Source organism: Pseudophryne corroboree, chromosome 2 (genome assembly GCF_028390025.1).
Source record: "Pseudophryne corroboree isolate aPseCor3 chromosome 2, aPseCor3.hap2, whole genome shotgun sequence".
NCBI classification, from domain to species: domain Eukaryota; kingdom Metazoa; phylum Chordata; class Amphibia; order Anura; family Myobatrachidae; genus Pseudophryne; species Pseudophryne corroboree.
In genome coordinates, this window is record NC_086445.1 from 996,830,368 (window position 1) to 996,852,443 (window position 22,076).

Consider the following 22,076-nt stretch of genomic DNA (forward strand, 5'->3'; position numbering starts at 1 on the left):
GGCATCGAACTCGTCTCATTGGGCGAGAGAGGTGGAGACCTTGGCAACCTCCTATCCAAGAGGGAAATGTACTGGATTTTTGAATTGAACACCCTGCATCCTGATGGTTTCAACAAGGGTTATGAAATAGCCCTGTTTCTATGACGTAAGCACATTGCACTTTCTTCCATTTCGCCAGGGTGACCTACTTTATCCTGTTCGCCGTCTCACCTTGCAGACCCCCATATTATACAACTATTACAGCCATACCACACTGGAAATGCCCAATTCCGCCCGATCTTGGAAGCCAAGCAGTGTTGGGCCCGGCCAGTACATAGATGGGGAACCATCATGGAAGTCTGGGTGCTGTAGGCTGGAAAATGGGATGTGAGAGTGTTACATTTTTCCCTTAGGGATTCTGGTTTCTTGGAGGCTATGCAAATGAGCTTTAAACATATACAATCTCTTGTACAGCCTTAATGAAATTCACTACCTGGAATCTTGTAATATTTCATATACCTTTACTGCTGTTTACTCTCTCGCCCCTCTGTTTCTTTTCTTTTCTCTTATTTCCGCCCCCCTTCTTTGAAAGGGGCACGTGTATATGCTTATGCATAGAAAGAGATATATATATATTTTTTTAAATATCTCTTTTGTTTTTTTATATATATTTTTTTATTATATACACCTTATATTTATATGCACTTATTTTATTCCAAACATAATTTTTATGGATCTAAGGTTACTAATATATGAAGACACGATTTACCCTGAGGGAAGGATCCTCAATATAAACAATTATTAATGGTGCTTTTATGTCAGATTACCATTGTATGACCCTGCTCCTATCTCCCTTTCTTTTTATATGATTTCTATTGAGGAATATCCTATCAAAGATGGCCACCGGGACCATATATAATATGTGTCTGCCAGCAGCATACTCCAGGAACATGGCTGCCGACTCTCTAAAACCATCTGATGTTATTGAGAAGCGGGCACTGGCAATAATAAGACTGTATACAGAACTGCCCTTTATTAATATACACAGTCCTGACGCAGGAGGTGGTGCAGACGCAAAGAACATAATAGAATAACTTGGAATTGTGCTGGCCCTGTATGGAGCATCGGATGCTGCTCGCGGGCGCATGCGCTGTGGGTCCGGGACGCCCGTACCCAGCACATGCGCAACGGACAGAATACAGTGACTATATTGAGCAGACGCGACATGGATGTTCGGACGCCGCTCGCGGGTGCATGCGCCGTGGGTCCGGGGCATCCGTACCCGGCGCATGCGCGGTATCAGAGTCATGATACCGGAAGTGGGGCGGACGTGACGTCACCCACTTTCCGGACAGGAAGTCCGGTAAAAGCTACGTTTGGGGAGCTTTTTAAAGCTTCCCTTAGTTAAAAATAAAGGTATGTTATAGCGGTTCTGCATAACATAATATAAGGGTTAGAAGGAACCCTTTGCAACATCATTTTAAGACACATATTAGTATTTTGATTTTTAGTGCTGTTAATTGACAGGAAGTGATGTAGTGATCACTTCCTTATTAAGGTGTGTATATATACCTGTGCTGTCCCACTAATCCACTACCCCTTGAGGAAGTCCAGATAGGACGAAACGCGTTGGCGATACCTACCTTCTCTAAGTTAAGATATTGATTTTTTTTACCTACGTTGGTCTTATTAATTTTTATCATTTTATAATTGAGTCCCCATATGCAATACTATATACGTGTTTGAGCTATATTTTTATTTTTTATCTCTGATGACACTTTGTATTTTTTTAATCTTTTTCTTGTGTGCTTTTGTGTTATACCTTTTATTGGTGCAAATTTTATTTTGATAAAAAAATTTTTTTAATTAGAACATCCTCTTTTAAAATTAATTGACACCATTGGTCGCTCTAAAGCATCTTATCTACTATTTTTTAGATTACCTTTAAAGCACCATACCAGTGCTTTTTACTTAAGACGTAGCTGACGCCCTAAATGTGGTAAAGGGAGTGTCTTTTTTAGGAGGGGATTTTTAGTACTTCTGGTCCATATACTAGTACGATCTGTTATCGCTAAATGGCGCTGCTCAGCTTCTTTCTTCTCACATATATATATATATATATATATATACACTGCTCAAAAAAATAAAGGGAACACTAAAATAACACATCCTAGATCTGAATGAATGAGATATTCTTATTAAATACGTTGTTCTTTACATAGTTGAATGTGCTGACAACAAAATCACACAAAAATTATCAATGGAAATCAAATGTATTAACCCATGGAGGTCTGGATTTGGAGTCACACTCAAAATTAAAGTGGAAAAACACACTACAGGCTGATCCAAGTTTGATATAATGTCCTTAAAACAAGTCAAAATGAGGCTCAGTAGTGTGTGTGGCCTCCACGTGCCTGTGTGACCTCCCTACAACCCACACAAGTGGCTCAGGTAGTGCAGCTCATCCAGGATGACACATCAATGCAAGCTGTGGCAAGAAGGTTTGCTGTGTCTGTCAGCGTAGTGTCCAGAGCATGGAGGCACTACCAGGAGACAGGCCAGTACATCAGGAGACGTGGAGGAGGCCGTAGGAGGGCAACAATCCAGCAGCAGGACCGCTACCTCCGCCTTTGTGCAAGGAGGAACAGGAGGAGCACTGCCAGAGCCCTGCAAAATGACCTCCAGCAAGCCACAAATGTGCATGTGTCTACTCAAATGATCAGAAACAGACTCCATGAGGGTGGTATGAGGGCCCGACGCCCACAGGTAGGAGTTGTGCTTACAGCCCAACATCGTGCAGGACGTTTGGCATTTGCCAGAGAACGCCAAGATTGGCAAATTCGCCATTGGCGCCCTGTGCTCTTCACAGATGAAAGCAGGTTCTCACTGAGCACATGTGACAGACATGACAGAGTCTGGAGACGCCAAGGAGAACGTTCTGCTGCCTGCAACATCCTCCAGCATGACCGGTTTGGCAGTGGGTCAGTAATGGTGTGGGGTAGCTTTTCTTTGGGGGGCCGCACAGCCCTCCATGTGCTCACCAGAGGTAGCCTGACTGCCATTAGGTACCGAGATGAGATCCTCAGACCCCTTGTGAGACCATATGCTGGTGCGGTTGGCCCTGGGTTCCTCCTAATGCAAGACAATGCTGGACCTCATGTGGCTGGAGAGTGTCAGCAGTTCCTGCAAGACGAAGGCATTGATGCTATGGACTGGCCCGCCCGTTCCCCAGACCTGAATCCAATTGAGCACATCTGGGACATCATGTCTCGCTCCATCCACCAATGCCACGTTGCACCACAGACTGTCCATGAGTTGGCGAATGCTTTAGTCTAGGTCTGGGAGGAGATCCCTCAGGAAACCATCCGCCACCTCATCAGAAGCATGCCCAGGCATTGTAGGGAGATCATACAGGTACGTGGAGGCCACACACACTACTGAGCCTCATTTTGACTTGTTTTAAGGACATTACATCAAAGTTGGATCAGCCTGTAGTCGGTTTTTCCACTTTAATTTTGAGGGTGACTCCAAGTCCAGACCTCCATGGGTTAATAAATTTGATTTCCATTGATAATTTTTGTGTGATTTTGTTGTCAGCACATTCAACTATGTAAAGAACAAAGTATTTAACAAGAATATTTTATTCATTCAGATCTAGGATGTGTTATTTTAGTGTTCCCTTTATTTTTTTTGAGCAGTGTATATATATATATATATATATATATATAAAATAGGATTTTGGTTACCTACCGGTAAATAATTTTCTCGTAGTCCCTAGAGAATGCTGGGGTCCACATCAGTACCATGGGGTATAGACGGGTCCACCAGGAGCCATTAGCACTTTAAGAGTTTGAGTGTGTGGGCTGGCTCCTCCCTCTAAGCCCCTCCTACAAGACTCAGTCTAGAAACTGTGCCCAAGGAGACGGACATCTTCGAGAGAAGGATTATACACAGATAGTGGCGAGATTCATACCAGCTCACACATACAAGGCACGTCAAGCTAACGTAGCTTGAACACTCAGCAACCGCTGAAACATTACTTACCAAGTAACAATGCAGTACTCAACTATAACAAAGTTTTACTGAACCAAATAACGTTTGCAGGAAAACGAAGCGCTGGGCGGGCGCCCAGCATCCTCTACGGACTACGAGAAAAGGATTTACCGGTAGGTAACCAAAATCCTATTTTCTCTTACGTCCTAGAGGATGCTGGGGTCCACATTAGTACCATGTGGATGTACCAAAGCTCTCAGAACAGGAGGGAGAGCACGGAGGCTCCTGCAGAACTGATTGACTGAATTTCAGATCATCAGAGGCCAAAGTATCGAACTTGTAAAACTTTGCAAACGTGTTCGACCCAGACCACGTCACAGCTCGGCAAAGTTGCAGTGCCGAGACACCCCAGGCAGCCGCCCAGGAAGATCGTACCTTATGAGTAGAGTGGGCCTTAACAGATTTTGGACACGGCAGTCCTGCCATAGAATAAGCGTGCTGGATAGTGAACCGAATCCAGCGAGAAATAGTCTGCTTAGAAGCAGGACACACAATTTTCTTGGGATCATAGAGGACAAACAGAGAGTCCGACTTCCTGTGACGAGAAGTTCTCTTCACATATATCTTCAGAGCCCTTACAACATCCAAGGACTTTGATGTAATTGAGCAGTCAGTAGCAACTGGCACCACAATAGGTTGGTTGATATGAAATGCCGACACAACCTTCGGAAGAAACTGCTGACGTGTCCAGAGCTCAGCTCTATCTTCGTGGAAGATCAAGTAAGGGCTTTTACAGGATAAAGCCCCCAATTCGGACACGCGTCTAGCAGAAGCTGAGGCCAACAACGTGACCATCTTCCATGTATGAAATTTGACCTCCACCTCCTGTAGAGGCTTAAACCAATCTGACTGGAGGAACTGCAACACCACGTTAAGGTCCCAAGGCGCCATAGGCGGTACAAAGGGAGGTTGGATGTGCAGAACTCCCTTCAAAAAAGTCTGAACCTCAGGGAGGGCAGCCAGTTATTTCTGAAAGAAAATGGATAGGGCTGAAATCTGGACCTTCACAGATCCTAACCTCAGGCCCGTATCCACACCTGCTTGCAGGAAGAGGAGAAAACGTCTGAGTTGAAACTCCACCATAGGAAACTTCTTGGATTCACACCAAGAGACATATTACTTCCAAATATGATGGTAATGTTTAGACGTTACCCCTTTCCTAGCCTGTATGAGGGTAGGAATAACCTTCTTCGGAATGCCCTTTCGAGCAAGTATCAGGCGCTCAACTTCCATGCCGTCAAACGTAGCCGCGGTAAGTCTTGATAGGCGAACGGCCCCTGCTGCAGCAGGTCGCCTTGGTTCTTCTTGCAGAAGATACAGAAGGTCCGCGTACCAAGCCCTTCTTGGCCAGTCTGGGGCAACGAGGATCGCTTGAACCCTTGTTCTCCTTATTAGCTTTAGGGATCTTGGGATGAGTAGAAGTGGTGGAAACACGTACACTGACTGGAACACCCACGGAGACACCAGGGCATCCACTGCCACTGCCTATATGTCCCTCGACCTGGACCAATAACGCTGAAGCTTCTTGTTGAGACGAGAGGCCATCATGTCTATTTGGCCCTGCCATTCGGCCTCTCCACAGCACCAAGGGTGTTTACCAAGGTGATGGCAGAAATGATGGTTCTCCTCCGCAAACAAGGGGTGAACATCATTCCATATCTGGACGATCTGCTGATACAGGCATCGTCCAACGAGAAGCTGCTGCAGTCCATTGTTCTCACAACACGCCTCCTCATGAGTCATGGTTGGATTCTGAACCTTCCAAAGTCACATTTGATGCAGTTGGATAGGCATGATGTTGCATTATATTTATGCAACATACATGATTCAGCAGGTTTTATGGTGGAATCCATGAAAGACCTGGGTTCCATGGCTGCGTGAATCTCTTCCATGTCTGTTTCAGCTTGTCGGGGACTGTGGCTGCGCCAGTGGTCGGCCGAAGCGGAATTCAGAAAAAGTGTGGAGTCCCTACTCTATACAGGTCAGGCTCTCTTTGGGGAAGCTCTAGATGTGTGGATATCCACGGCTACAGCGGGTTAGTCTCTGTTTCTTCCCTCAGCAGCACCTGCTCCGAAGAAATCCTTCTCTTCATCTGCAACACAGTCCTTTCGGCCTAACAAGCCTAGAAAGGCCAGACCGTCCAATACCTTCTTTAGGGGAGGTTGAGTTAAGTCCAAGAAACCTGCCGCTGCAGGTTCCCAGGAACAAAAGCCTGCTTCAGGTACGCCAAAGTCCTCTGCATGACGGTGCACCACGCGGCCTGGAGGTAGGGCCGGTGGGAGCGAGACTCAGACACTTCAGTCACGTCTGGGTATCGTCTGGCCTGGATCCTTGGGTGATAGATATTGTATCCCAGGGATACAGGCTGGAATTTCAGTCTCCCTCCTCATCGTTTTTTCAAATCAGGCTTACCAACTCTGTTGGCAGACAGCACAGTACTACAAGAAGCTGTCCAAAAGCTGGTGGAGGCACAGGTCATTTGCCAGTTCCTACTCCTGCACAGGCCACAGGTTTCTATTCGAACCTTTTCGTGGTACCAAAACCGGATGGTTCGGTCAGGCCCATTCTGAACCTAAAATCATTGAACCCCTTTCTAATGGACTTCAAGTTCAAGATGGAGTCTCTCAGCGTGGTGATATCAGGTCTGGAAGAGGGGGAATTCCTGGTATCCCTGGATATCAAGGATGTGTACCTTCACATTCCGATCTGGCTGCTGCATCAGGCTTATCTCCGTTTCGCATTGCTGGACTGTCTAACTCTCTCTGCAAATATTACATCTGCCCCTCCTGCAGTGCACATGGTTTTGCCCAAGTGATAACAAATTTGCTGCTGTGATCAACTCTGAATTACCCCCAGTGTCCCTGGACATAGCTAAAGGAGACCACCAAACACTCTACACACACACAGGTGAGGGCAGACAGAGTTTCTCCCCCCAAGAATGGCAAGAGAGACATAGAGATTGGCGTCAACCCACACACAGTGCTTTTACCAAAGGGAGACCCCTTGTCAGTGCTGACTGTGCACCATAATAGGACACACAGTCGTATTACAGCCTCCCCCCCTTTCAACAACCCCCTGGTACCGTTTACAGATAGCTGGAGTTGCTGTGGAGGGACCTGATTCTCCTTCTTAGCGCTGTGCAGGCAGGAAAATGGCGCTGAAACGCAGCTGGGGCCGCCCCCTTAATGGCGCTGTCTTCCCACTCTTCATGGATTATACTGGTCTGAGGAATTAGTGCTGGCTGAGATCCTGGGACCCCGACAGGCTTCCAGACCAGTGTAGGGTGTCGCGCTGGCCCAGGGCGCCCCTCACAGCACCGCGGTGGTCATTCCGAGTTGATCGCAGCCAGCAACTTTTGCTGCTGCTGCGATCAACTAGCCCACGCCTATGGGGGAGTGTATTTTAGCTTAGCAGGGCTGCGATCGCTTGTGCATCCCTGCTAAGCTAAAAAAAATTCACACAAAACTAGACCATCCCTATACCTACTTACCTTGTGTGATGGATCCAGCGATGATGGGGTCGGCTTTGACGTCACTCCTCCACCCTCCGTTCTCCTGTGCACGCCTGCGTTTCATTCACCACTCCCCGAAAAACGGCTCCAAACGGTCCGGATCCGCCCTGCACCGCCCTCTTCCTGTCAATCTTCTTTGCGGTCCGTCCTGCAACCGCTTCCTTCTCAAGACGTGACATAACCCGGTGACAGGGGTCGCACGCGTACTGCGCCCGCCGCACATGCGCATTTTGCACCCATTCGCACCGCAGCGATAAACCGCTGCGTGCGAACGGGTCGGAATGACCCCCAATATGCCTCTGAGCCATCCCCGAAACGCAGTTAATACTGCGCTCCTACCCTGTGCCACCATCTTCACACTGATCCCCCGCTTGCTAGGGGGATCAGTGTCTCACTCGCCACCGATTCTTCAGCTTTGCAAGGGGGCGGCGGCATGCTGCTGGGGCGAGCGGTCCCCTGTGGCGGAGAACGATCAGACCCCTCTGGAGCTTAGTGTCCAGTCAGCGGAGTCAGCGGAGACAGTGGCTCAGACCCCGCAGGGCGGACACTGCTCTCCCCCTCAGTCCCTCGCTGCAGGGAGGCTGTTGCCAGCAGCCTCCCTGTAAAATAATAAACTCTAAAAAATAACTTTTTCTAGGAAAACTCAGGAGAGCTCCCCTAGCTTTTGATCGGCTCCTCCGGGCACATTTTCTAAACTGAGTCTGGTAGGAGGGGGCAAAGAGGGAGGAGCCAGCCAACACTCTCAAACTCTTAAAGTGCCAATGGCTCCTGGTGGACCCGTCTATACCCCATGGTACTAATGTGGACCCCATCATCCTCTAGGATAGGGGTGGGCAAAATACGGCCCGCGGGCCGGATGCGGCCCGCAAACCGATCCTGCCCGGCCCACTGCTTCCCACCAGTGTGCAATGACAAGCGGCCCGACCGACTGAGCTGCTTGTCACTTCTCTGCAGTACCTCCAAGCTGCCGGCGCCTTTCTCCCCTGCTGCTGCACGGCGCCTGACACACTCATCCTCTTCCTTCCGCCTCCACAGTCCCCAGTGACAAAGGCAGAGATCAGACAAAAAGGGTGCGGAGCTAGGCGGAGATAAGGGGGCGTGGCTACGCAGGACCTAAGGGGGCGGAGCTACACTGGACATAAGCCACTGCTACAGATCCATCCTTCCTGCCACTGCCAGCCAAACACAGATCAGTAAGTTAATGGAAAAAGTGAGGGAAAGAAAGTGTATTTCTGTGTGTGTGTGTGTGTGTGTGTGTGTGTGTGTGTGTGTGTGTGTGTATATGTATATATATATATATATATATATATATGTGTATATATTGTGACAAGAACACTGGGATAGTGTTTGAGGGCAGGTATATTTGTCCCAGGTTCTTGTCTTACATGTTTTAGAAAATGTTAACTTCTAGGAAAAATGCTTTTTGTTTTGTCTGAACCTTTTCAGTTTGCTGTAAAAGCTGGGTAAAGGCTCTGAGAGAGAGATAAGGCGAGTTCTAGACATTGGGCCCAGTTCGGGTCTTTGGCCTCACAGAGGGCTAATCAGGGTTTCAGCTGTGTAAGAGTGATATAGTGCTTCTAACCTGATTAGTATGGGCAGACTGCCTGGGAAGGCTGCAGGATCTGTGTGTGAGAGACACGCTTTCTGATGCAAGTAAGCTATACAGTATGTACTGAAGAACTCTGTGTTTTGTTTAGTGACAGTTAGGAACATCTTATGTTTAGTTAGTGCCGGACAGGCAAGGTATTTTTATTTTGGGGTTTGTTTTATTTTCTGTTTCAATAAAACTGGCCGGGGTCAGTTGTACCAGAAACTGGACTTGTGTTGTCCCTCAGCTGCTGCGTGCTGCCATATTCCCCAGGAAAAGGCACCTTGCACCCCTACAGTGTTACAACTTGGTGGAGAATGCGAGCAGGCCGTTCTGCGCATAAGTGAAAGCAGCAGCTTTGTGAGGCCTGCAGAAAACGGTGGTTTATGCAGATACAGCCCAGTGTGAAGTTACTGAGACTCACCCCTGAGGGTTTGATATATGTCCTGGGTGAAAGCAGCTGCAAAGCCGCCTGAAAAATCTGTTGACATGGAGGATCTGCTTAAAGCCTTGCTGCAAGCTACAGCGGCTCAGCAGGAGGCCAACCGACAGCAGCAGGTGGCAATGGAGGAAAATTGGAGACTACAGCGTCAGGATAGAGAGGCCTTAGCAGAAGTGGTGCAGAGACTTGCAGCTCGGGTTGGAGATGTGGCCGTCAGTGCTCCAACCAGCTCTAGTTCTATACGAGCCAGTCACTTCCTGCAGAAAATGACAGAGGCTGATGATGTGGAGGCCTATCTGACCACGTTTGAAAGGACTGCCGAGCGTGAGAACTGGCCGAAAGCACAGTGGGCCAGTCTGCTGGCACCTTTCCTGTCAGGTGAGCCCCAAAAAGCTTACTTTGATTTAAGCCCTGCTGAGGCTCGGGACTATGATAAACTAAAGACTGAGATCCTGACCCGCCTGGGAGTCACGCTGTCAGTACGAGCGCAACGGGTGCACCGTTGGCTGTACGCCATGGAGAAGCCTCCGCGCTCCCAGATGCACGACCTTATTCAGCTAACAAAAAAATGGCTGCAGCCAGAGACATTAACTGGTCCCCAGATGGTGGAAAGAGTCGTCATGGACCGCTACTTGAGATCTTTGCCCATGATCCTGCGCAAGTGGGTGAGCCATGGAAACCCGGGTACTGCTGACCAATTAGTGGACATGGTAGAGAGGTATTTGGCAGCAGAGGAACTACTGATGACCACCCAGCAACCCATAGATCCTCGACAGCGCCCTTCAGTAAAGACTGGTAAGACTGTTCCGTGGGAAAACGTTGCTGGGCGGTTAAGAGAACGCAAGGCTGGAGAGACTGTAAACACTGGCCCTGGAAACAGGACAATGGGGCTAGAACGGTCTATGCTGCCCAAATGGGTTGATAATCGTGTGGTTAAATGTTTTAGGTGTGGTATGCCAGGTCATGTTATTGCCAATTGCCCAGTCACGCAAGAACCCATGCAATGTGATGCTGCCTTTGAATGTCGCAGAATGTCTTTCTTTGCTAGGTTAGCCTGTACTGTGGTACCTTCACCTGAGCTGGAAAAACAAATGTGTGATGTGTTCTTAGAAGGTAACCGGGTAGAGGCCTTGCTAGATTCAGGAAGTTTAGTTACCCTCGTGAAAGCTGGGTTAGTGAACCCCTTGAAGGTCCAGCAAATACCTATTGGGGTAACTTGCATACATGGGGATACCCAATATTATGCCACTGCTGAGGTGAATATAGAAACTTGTTGTGGGTCAGCAATGGTTAAAGTGGGACTGGTCCCTACCCTGGTGCATGAGGCCATAATAGGGAGGGATTTTCCTCATTTTTGGAAACTGTGGGAATCACGGTTATCAACAGATGTGAGAAGTAAAAAGCCAGTTGATAATACCGGTGATTTTTTGGATGTACGTGGGTCTTCTGAACTTTCTGGCCCTTTGCCTTTTGCTAGTTTGGCTGGGGAAGTGACAGATGGGGAGTCCAGTGAGGACCCTCTTGCCGGGAACAGAGACATAGTAGTTAGAACTGAAAGCGTGCCTGACCTGGAGGTAAAGAAGGATCTGTTTGCGTCTGAACAGTTAAAGGATCCTACCTTAATAAAGGCTAGAGATAATGTTAAGATTGTTAATGGGGAACCTGTGGTACCAGGTGATAGGGTTACGTATCCCCACATGGCCATCTGTAATGAGCTCTTGTACCACATTGTCAAAAGGGGTGAGGATGTGGTGGAACAGCTGGTAGTTCCCCAGCCTTATCGGAGAACGGTACTAGATTTAGCTCATAGTCACGTTACCGCAGGACATTTAGGGGCAGAAAAAACCACTGAAAGAGTTTTACAAAGGTTCTTTTGGCCAGGGGTTTATAAAGAAGTGTCTGAATATTGTTCTTCCTGTCCTGAATGCCAGTATCATGCCCCTAGACCCCATTTCAGGAGCCCACTAGTTCCCATGCCTATTATAGAGGTCCCGTTTGACAGAATAGCCATGGATCTCGTGGGGCCCTTGTTAAAGTCTGCTCGGGGCCATCAGTATATCCTGGTAATTATGGACTATGCCACTCGATATCCTGAGGCTGTCCCTTTACGCACTATCACAACCAAGGCGATAGCTAGGGAGCTGGTGCAGGTATTTAGTAGAGTGGGAATACCAAAAGAAATTTTGACTGACCAAGGTACTCCATTTATGTCAAGGATCATGAAAGAATTGTGCAAGTTATTTAAGGTCACTCACCTCAGGACGTCCATATACCATCCCCAAACTGACGGGTTGGTGGAAAGGTTTAATAAAACATTAAAAAGTATGTTAAAAAAGGTTGTTGAGAGAGATGGGAAAAACTGGGATTGTTTGTTGCCCTACTTGTTAATGGCCATCAGAGAAGTTCCTCAGTCCTCTACGGGGTTTTCTCCATTTGATTTGTTGTATGGTAGACACCCCAGAGGGCTGTTGGATGTTGCCAAAGAGACGTGGGAAGGACAGCCCACTCCTTATAGAAGCGTTATTGAGCATGTAACACAAATGCAGGATAGGATTGCAGCCGTGGTACCTGTTGTCAGAGAGCACATGGAACAGGCCCAAAGTGCTCAACAGAGGGTCTATAACCGGAGTGCCAAGATACGGGAATTTGCTCCTGGAGATAGAGTTCTTGTTTTGGTACCCACTGTGGAAAGCAAATTCCTAGCTAAATGGCAGGGTCCATTTGAGATTAGGGAAAAAGTGAATGAGGTTAATTACAAAGTATACCAGCCGGGAAAGAGAAAACCCGAACAGATCTACCATGTTAACTTAATCAAACCCTGGAAAGATAGGTTGTCTCTGTCAGCGGAGCCTTGCCCTTCGGTGTCTTCACCCCGGTTGCTTCCCGCAGTGAAGGTGTCAGAGACATTATCAGCTGATCAGAACAATCAGGTTAAAGAATTTCTCATCCAAAATAGGGAGGTATTTTCAGAGCTGCCTGGCCGAACGACCATAATAAAACATGACATTGTCACAGAACCAGGGGTCAGGGTTCATTTAAAGCCATATAGGATTCCTGAAGCTCAGCGAGAAGCTATTTCTAAGGAAGTTAAAACCATGTTAGAACTTGGAGTCATAGAGGAGTCTAACAGTGAGTGGTCCAGTCCCATAGTGCTCATCCCGAAGCCCGACGGTAGCATACGCTTCTGTAATGACTTTCGTAAGTTAAATGAGGTGTCCAAGTTTGACGCATACCCCATGCCCCGTGTGGATGAGCTTGTAGAAAGGCTGGGAACAGCCAGGTTTCTCACCACATTGGACCTGACCAAAGGTTACTGGCAAATACCTTTATCTGATAGCGCCAAAGAAAAAACAGCCTTTTCGGTTCCGGAGGGGCTGTACCAGTATAAGATGTTACCCTTTGGGTTGCATGGGGCTCCAGCAACCTTTCAACGGGCGATGGATAAAATTTTGAGGCCCCATAGAAAATATGCAGCTGCCTATTTGGATGATGTGGTAATTCACAGTACAGACTGGGGGTCACATTTGGTTAAAGTACAAGCAGTACTGGACTCAATCAGAGAGGCAGGGTTAACTGCTAACCCAAAGAAGTGCTGCCTCGCAATGGAGGAGGTCAAATACTTGGGCTTCACCATAGGCAGAGGTCTGATTAGGCCCCAATTGAATAAAGTTGATGCTATTCAAAACTGGCCTCGTCCAGTGAATAAAAAACAGGTAAGGGCTTTTTTGGGAATTACTGGGTACTATAGACGGTTTATTCCTAATTTTGCGACCACAGCGGTGCCGTTGTCAGACCTTACCAAAGGGAAGCAGTCAAATGTGGTGAAATGGAACCCTGATGCAGAAAAGGCGTTCCAAGCGTTAAAAGTGGCTTTGTGTTCACAACCGGTGTTGATAACACCAGATTTTTCAAAAGAATTTGTGGTACAGACAGATGCCTCAGAGGTAGGGATAGGTGCTGTGCTGTCCCAAACCAGAGATGGGGACGAACACCCTATCATTTATTTGAGTAGGAAACTCAATGAGCATGAAAAAAGGTATGCCATTGTGGAAAAGGAGGCTTTGGCCATTAAGTGGGCACTAGATACCTTGAGATATTACCTCTTGGGTAGACAATTCAGACTAGTGACAGACCATGCCCCTTTAAAATGGATGTATGTAAATAGAGGCAAGAATGCTCGTGTAACTAGATGGTTTCTAGCGTTGCAGGACTTTAAGTTTACTGTCGAACATAGACCGGGAACACAATTGGCCAACGCAGATGCATTGTCTCGCATCTTCTGTTTGGGGGCTACAAGTGTTCCGGCCCCTAGGTCGAAACAGGGGAGGGGGATATGTGACAAGAACACTGGGATAGTGTTTGAGGGCAGGTATATTTGTCCCAGGTTCTTGTCTTACATGTTTTAAAAAATGTTAACTTCTAGGAAAAATGCTTTTTGTTTTGTCTGAACCTTTTCAGTTTGCTGTAAAAGCTGGGTAAAGGCTCTGAGAGAGAGATAAGGCGAGTTCTAGACATTGGGCCCAGTTCGGGTCTTTGGCCTCACAGAGGGCTAATCAGGGTTTCAGCTGTGTAAGAGTGATATAGTGCTTCTAACCTGATTAGTATGGGCAGACTGCCTGGGAAGGCTGCAGGATCTGTGTGTGAGAGACACGCTTTCTGATGCAAGTAAGCTATACAGTATGTACTGAAGAACTCTGTGTTTTGTTTAGTGACAGTTAGGAACATCTTATGTTTAGTTAGTGCCGGACAGGCAAGGTATTTTTATTTTGGGGTTTGTTTTATTTTCTGTTTCAATAAAACTGGCCGGGGTCAGTTGTACCAGAAACTGGACTTGTGTTGTCCCTCAGCTGCTGCGTGCTGCCATATTCCCCAGGAAAAGGCACCTTGCACCCCTACAGTGTTACAACTTATATAAATATATATATATATGAGGGAGTGTGTGTGTGTATATGTTTGTGTGTGCGGGCAGTGGCGTCAGACTGTTTTTAGTTTAGGGGGGAGATCTTTAACGCTCGCTGTACCACCCCCAACCCTCCCCCCCCCCCCCGGATTCTTTAACCGTGTCACCTCCCCGTGTTCTGTCACTAAGTCACCCCCACCCCCGTGTTGTTACCGTGTCACCTCCCGTGTTCTGTCACCGTGTCCTGTCACCCCCACGTTCTGTCAGTGTGTCACCCCCGTGTTCTGCCACTGAGTCAGCCCCCCCGCGTTCTATCACCATGTCACACACCCCCGCGTTCTGTCACCGTGTTACCCCCCCATGTTCTGTCACTGTGTCACCCCCCCGTGTTCTGTCACCTTGTCAACCCCGTGTTCTGTCACCGTGTCACCCCCCCGTGTTCTGTCACCGTGTCACCCGCCCATATTCTGTCACCGTGTCACCCCCTGTGTTCCATCACCGTGGCCCACCCCCGTGTTCTGTCACCGTGTCACCCCCGTGATCTGTCACTAAGTCACCCCACCGTGTTGTTACCGTGTCACCTCCCGTGTTCTGTCACCGTGTCACCCCCCCGTGTTCTGTCACCGTGTCACCCCCCCGTGTTCTGTCACCGTGTCACCCCCCCGTGTTCTGTCACCGTGTCACCCCCCCGTGTTCTGTCACCGTGTCACCCCCCCGTGTTCTGTCACCGTGTCACCCCCCCGTGTTCTGTCACCGTGTCACCCCCCATGTTCTGTCACCCCCCCCCCCGTGTTCTGTCACCGTGTCACCCGGCCATATTCTGTCACCGTGTCACCCCCTGTGTTCCATCACCGTGGCCCATCCCGTGTTCTGTCACCGTGTCACCCCCGTGTTCTGTCACCGTGTCACCCCCCGGTGTTCTGTCACTGTGTCACCCACCCGTGTTCTGTCACTGTGTCACACCTTTCATCAGGGGCCATAAGACACTGGATAATTTGCTTGCTGTGCAATGATTATCCCAAATAAAATGTTAATGTGTAAAAGGGGACTCTACCTGCCGTAATGTGTAAAAGGGGGCTCTACCTTCCTTAATGTGTAAAAGGGGGCTCTACCTGCTGTAATGTGTAAAAGAGGGGCTCTACCTGGAGTAATGTGTGTAAGTGGCGCTACTGTGTGGCATAATTTGAATAATGGAGACTATTGTACAGCCTAATATGAATCTGTATTATTTTTTGGCCACACCCCTTCCCCATGAAGCCACGTCCCTATATTTTTGGCACGTGGGGGAGCTGCTATTTTGTATGCGGCCCTCGAATACTGACAGGAAAGTGTCAAGTGGCCCCTCAGCTGAAATACTTGCCCACCCCTGCTCTAGGACGTAAGGGAAATATATATTTCTCTGACGTCCTAGTGGATGCTGGGAACTCCGTAAGGACCATGGGGAAATAGCGGCTCCGCAGGAGACTGGGCACAAAAGTAAAGCTTTAGGACTACCTGGTGTGCACTGGCTCCTCCCCCTATGACCCTCCTCCAAGCCTCAGTTAGTTAGATTTTTGTGCCCGGCCGAGAAGGGTGCACACTAGGGGCTCTCCTGAGCTTCTTAGTGAAAGTTTAGTTTTAGGTTTTTTATTTTCAGTGAGACCTGCTGGCAACAGGCTCACTGCATCGAGGGACTAAGGGGAGAAGAAGCGAACTCACCTGCGTGCAGAGTGGATTGGGCTTCTTAGGCTACTGGACACCATTAGCTCCAGAGGGACCGAACACAGGCCCAGCCTCGGAGCTCGGTCCCAGAGCCGCGCCGCCGGCCCCCTTACAGAGCCAGAAGCAAGAAGAGGTCCGGAAAAATCGTCGGCAGAAGACATCAGTCTTCAACAAGGTAGCGCACAGCACTGCAGCTGTGCGCCATTGTTACTCAGGCACACTTCACACTTCGGTCACTGAGGGTGCAGGGTGCTAGGGGGGGGCGCCCTGGCTGGCATAAATACACCACATATAACCCCCAGGGCTATATGGATGTATTTTAACCCCTGCCAGAACTCACCAAAAAGCGGGAGAAAAGGCCGCCGAGAAGGGGGCGGAGCCTATCTCCTCAGCACACGGGCGCCATTTTCCATCACAGCTCCGCTGGAAGGACGTCTCCCTGACTCTCCCCTGCAGTCCTGCACTACAGAAAAGGGTAAAAAAGAGAGGGGGGCACTAATTTGGCGCAGTTTTGATACTAACAGCAGCTATAAAGGGAAAAGCACATTTTATAGTGGTATTCCTGTCTATATATAGCGCTCTGGTGTGTGCTGGCATACTCTCCCTCTGTCTCCCCAAAGGGCTAGTGGGGTCCTGTCCTCTATCAGAGCATTCCCTGTGTGTGTGCGGTGTGTCTGTACGATTGTGTCGACATGTTTGAGGAGGAAAATGAGATGGAGGCGGAGCAATTGCCTATTATAGAGTTGTCACCCCCTAGGGAGTCGACACCTGAGTGGATGAGCCTATGGAAGGAATTGCGTGACAGTGTCAGCTCTTTACGACAGACAGTTGACGACATGAGACAGCCGGCTACTCAGCTTGTGCCTGTCCAGGGGTCTCAAACGCCATCAGGGGCTTTAAAACGCCCGTTACCTCAAATGGCAGACACAGACACGGATACTGACTCCAGTGTCGATGATGAGGAGACAAATGTGACTTCCACTAGGGCCACACGTTACATGATTGAAGCAATGAAAAATGTATTGCATATCTCTGATAATACAAGTACCACTAAAAAGGGTATTATGTTTGGTGAGAAAAAACTGCCTGTAGTTTTTCCTGTATCCGAGGAATTAAATGAAGTGTGTGATGAGGCGTGGGTTTCCCCCGATAAAAAACTGATAATTCCTAAAAGGTTATTGGCATCGTACCCTTTCCCGCCAGAGGATAGGGCACGTTGGGAAACACCCCCTAGGGTGGATAAAGCGCTCACACGCTTGTCTAAACAGGTAGCACTACCCTCTCCTGATACGGCCGCCCTAAAGGAACCTGCCGATAGAAAGCTGGAGAATATCCTAAAATGTATATACACTCACACGGGTGTTATACTGCGACCAGCAATCGCCTCAGCCTGGATGTGCAGTGCGGGCCTGGCGTGGTCGGATTCCCTGACTGAAAATATTGATACCCTAGATAGGGACAGTATATTACTGATTATAGAGCATTTGAAGGATGCATTTCTATATATGCGTGATGCACAGAGGGATATTTGCCGACTGGCATCAAGAGTTAGCGCGCTGTCCATTTCTGCAAGAAGAGGTTTATGGACGCGGCAGTGGTCAGGTGATGCGGATTCTAAAAGGCACATGGAAGTATTGCCTTATAAGGGGGAGGAGTTATTTGGGGTAGGTCTATCAGACCTGGTAGCCACAGCAACTGCTGGAAAATCCAAATTTTTACCCCAGGTAGCTTCTCAACCTAAGAAGACGCCGTATTATCAGGCGCAGTCCTTTCGGCCCCATAAGGGCAAGCGGGCAAAAGGCGCCTCATTTCTGCCCCGTGGCAGAGGGAGAGGAAAAAGGCTGCAAAAAACAGCCAGTTCCCAGGAACAAAAGCCCTCTCCCGCCTCCGCAAAGTCCTCAGCATGACGCTGGGGCTTTACAAGCGGACTCAGGCACGGTGGGGGCCCGTCTCAAGAAGTTCAGTGCGCAGTGGGCCCACTCGCAAGTGGACCCCTGGATCCTTCAGGTGGTATCTCAGGGGTACAAATTGGAATTCGAGACGTCTCCCCCTCGCCGTTTTCTAAAGTCTGCTTTACCGACGTCTCCCTCAGACAGGGAGGCAGTATTGGAAGCCATTCACAAGCTATATTCCCAGCAGGTGATAATCAAGGTACCCCTCCTACAACAGGGAAAGGGGTACTATTCCACACTATTTGTGGTACCGAAGCCGGAAGGCTCGGTGAGACCAATTTTAAACCTAAAATCCTTGAACACTTACATACAAAGGTTCAAATTCAAGATGGAGTCACTCAGAGCAGTGATTGCAAACCTGGAAGAAGGGGACTATATGGTGTCTCTGGACATCAAAGATAATAATAATAATAATAATTTTATTTATATAGCGCTCTTTCTCCAACAGGACTCAAGGCGCTTACCTACATGTCCCAATTTACCCTTCTCACCAAGGGTACCTCAGGTTTGTGGTACAGAACTGTCACTATCAGTTTCAGACGCTGCCGTTTGGATTGTCCACGGCACCCCGGGTCTTTACCAAGGTAATGGCCGAAATGATGATACTCCTTCGAAGGAAGGAAGTTTTAGTTATTCCTTACTTGGACGATCTCCTGATAAGGGCAAGATCCAGGGAACAGTTGGAAGTCGGAGTAGCACTATCTCAGATAGTGCTGCGCCAGCACGGTTGGATTCTCAATATTCCAAAATCGCAGCTGATCCTGACGACACGACTTCTATTCCTAGGGATGATCCTGGACACAGTCCAGAAAAAGGTGTTTCTCCCTGAGGAGAAAGCCAGGGAGTTATCCGAACTAGTCAGAAATCTCCTAAAACCAGGCCAAGTCTCAGTGCATCAATGCACAAGGGTCCTGGGAAAGATGGTGGCTTCTTACGAAGCAATCCCATTCGGCAGATTCCACGCAAGAACCTTCCAGTGGGATCTGCTAGACAAATGGTCCGGGTCGCATCTTCAGATGCATCAGCGGATAATCTTGTCACCAAGGACAAGGGTGTCTCTCCTGTGGTGGTTGCAGAGTGCTCATCTTCTGGAGGGCCGCAGATTCGGCATTCAGGACTGGGTCCTGGTGACCACGGATGCCAGCCTGAGAGGCTGGGGAGCAGTCACACAGGGAAGAAATTTCCAGGGCTTGTGGTCAAGCCTGGAGACATCACTTCACATAAATATCCTGGAGCTAAGGGCCATCTACAATGCTCTAAGCCTAGCAAGACCTCTGCTTCAAGGTCAGCCGGTGCTGATCCAGTCAGACAACATCACGGCAGTCGCCCACGTAAACAGACAGGGCGGCACAAGAAGCAGGAGGGCAATGGCAGAAGTTGCAAGGATTCTTCGCTGGGCGGAAAATCATGTGATAGCACTCTCAGCAGTGTTCATCCCGGGAGTGGACAACTGGGAAGCAGACTTCCTCAGCAGACACGACCTCCACCCGGGAGAGTGGGGACATCACCCAGAAGTCTTCCACATGATTGTGAACCGTTGGGAAAAACCAAAGGTGGGCATGATGGCGTCCCGCCTCAACAAAAAACTAGACAGGTATTGCGCCAGGTCAAGGGACCCTCAGGCAATAGCTGTGGACGCTCTGGTAACACCGTGGGTGTACCAGTCAGTGTATGTGTTCCCTCCTCTGCCTCTCATACCCAAGGTACTGAAAATCATAAGAAGGAGAGGAGTAAGGACTATACTCGTGGCTCCGGATTGGCCAAGAAGGACTTGGTACCCAGAACTTCAAGAGATGCTCACAGAGGAACCGTGGCCTCTACCTCTAAGAAAGGACCTGCTCCAGCAGGGACCCTGTCTGTTCCAAGACTTACCGCGGCTGCGTTTGACGGCATGGCGGTTGAACGCCGGATCCTGAAGGAAAAAGGCATTCCGGATGAAGTCATCCCTACCCTGATCAAAGCCAGGAAGGATGTGACCGTGCAGCATTATCACCGTATTTGGCGTAAATATGTTGCGTGGTGCGAGGCCAGGAAGGCCCCTACAGAGGAATTTCAACTGGGTCGTTTCCTGCATTTCCTGCAAACAGGACTGTCTATGGGCCTAAAACTAGGGTCCATTAAGGTTCAAATTTCGGCCCTGTCGATTTTCTTCCAGAAAGAACTGGCTTCAGTTCCTGAAGTTCAGACATTTGTCAAGGGGGTACTGCATATACAGCCTCCTTTTGTGCCTCCAGTGGCACCTTGGGATCTCAATGTAGTTTTGGGTTTCCTAAAATCACTTTGGTTTGAACCACTCACCACTGTGGACTTAAAATATCTCACATGGAAAGTGGTAATGCTGTTGGCCCTGGCTTCAGCCAGGCGTGTCTCAGAATTGGCGGCTTTATCCTATAAAAGCCCTTACCTAATTTTTCATACGGACAGGGCAGAATTGAGGACTCGTCCTCAATTTCTCCCTAAGGTGGTTTCAGCGTTTCACTTGAACCAGCCTATTGTGGTACCTGCGGCTACTAGGGACTTGGAGGACTCCAAGTTGCTGGACGTAGTCAGGGCCCTGAAAATATATGTTTCCAGGACGGCTGGAGTCAGAAAATCTGACTCGCTGTTTATCCTGTATGCACCCAACAAGCTGGGTGCTCCTGCTTCTAAGCAGACTATTGCTTGTTGGATTTGTAGTACAATTCAGCTTGCACATTCTGTGGCAGGCCTGCCACAGCCAAAATCTGTAAAAGCCCATTCCACAAGGAAGGTGGGCTCATCTTGGGCGGCTGCCCGAGGGGTCTCGGCTTTACAACTTTGCCGAGCAGCTACTTGGTCAGGGGCAAACACGTTTGCTAAATTCTACAAATTTGATACCCTGGCTGAGGAGGACCTGGAGTTCTCTCATTCGGTGCTGCAGAGTCATCCGCACTCTCCCGCCCGTTTGGGAGCTTTGGTATAATCCCCATGGTCCTTACGGAGTTCCCAGCATCCACTAGGACGTCAGAGAAAATAAGAATTTACTTACCGATAATTCTATTTCTCGTAGTCCGTAGTGGATGCTGGGCGCCCATCCCAAGTGCGGATTGTCTGCAATACTTGTACATAGTTATTGTTACAAAAATCGGGTTATTATTGTTGTGAGCCATCTTTTCAGAGGCTCCTCTGTTATCATGCTGTTAACTGGGTTCAGATCACAGGTTGTACGGTGTGATTGGTGTGGCTGGTATGAGTCTTAACCGGGATTCAAAATCCTTCCTTATTGTGTACACTCGTCCGGGCACAGTATCCTAACTGAGGCTTGGAGGAGGGTCATAGGGGGAGGAGCCAGTGCACACCAGGTAGTCCTAAAGCTTTACTTTTGTGCCCAGTCTCCTGCGGAGCCGCTATTTCCCCATGGTCCTTACGGAGTTCCCAGCATCCACTACGGACTACGAGAAATAGAATTATCGGTAAGTAAATTCTTATTATTTTATATATATATATATATATATATATATATATATATATATATATATATATATACACGGTGTGAATGTTCGTGGTGACTGAGGCCACGGACCATAGACCCCCTCAACACAGAAGCAGGCGGCACTCCACGGATTTAATGGTGAAAAAACTTTTATGAAGCAATGTACATGACAAGTCCAACGTTTCAACACCGCGATGGGTGTTTTTGTCAAGGACACCATGTGTCCTTGACAAAAACACTCATCGCGGTGTTGAAACGTTGGACTTGTCATGTACATTGCTTCATAAAAGTTTTTTCACCATTAAATCCGTGGAGTGCCGCCTGCTTCTGTGGTGAGGGGGTCTATGGTCCGTGGCCTCAGTCACCACGAACATTCACACCGTGCATGCATCTGAGGAGGGCACCCCGGTCTGTATCCACGTTGCTCCTGAGTGCCAATTATTTCTACTATATATATATATATATATATATATATATATATATATATATAGTAGCAGAA

General features: G+C 48.5%; 1 protein-coding gene and 1 pseudogene across 1 annotated transcript in view; both read left to right on the plus strand.

Annotated features, from left to right (window-relative positions):
• Positions 1-235: 235 nt before the first annotated feature.
• LOC135052115 (5S ribosomal RNA) lies at positions 236-354 on the plus strand (annotated as a pseudogene).
• A 13,835-nt stretch (positions 355-14,189) lies between these two features.
• Positions 14,190-22,076, plus strand: part of MRPS6 (mitochondrial ribosomal protein S6) — a 121,622-nt gene continuing 113,735 nt past the window's right edge. The window contains exon 1 of the mRNA XM_063956520.1: positions 14,190-14,238. Within this exon, the coding sequence (XP_063812590.1) occupies positions 14,233-14,238 (6 nt within the window). The 5' untranslated portion in view covers positions 14,190-14,232. The remainder of the gene's footprint in view (positions 14,239-22,076) is intronic.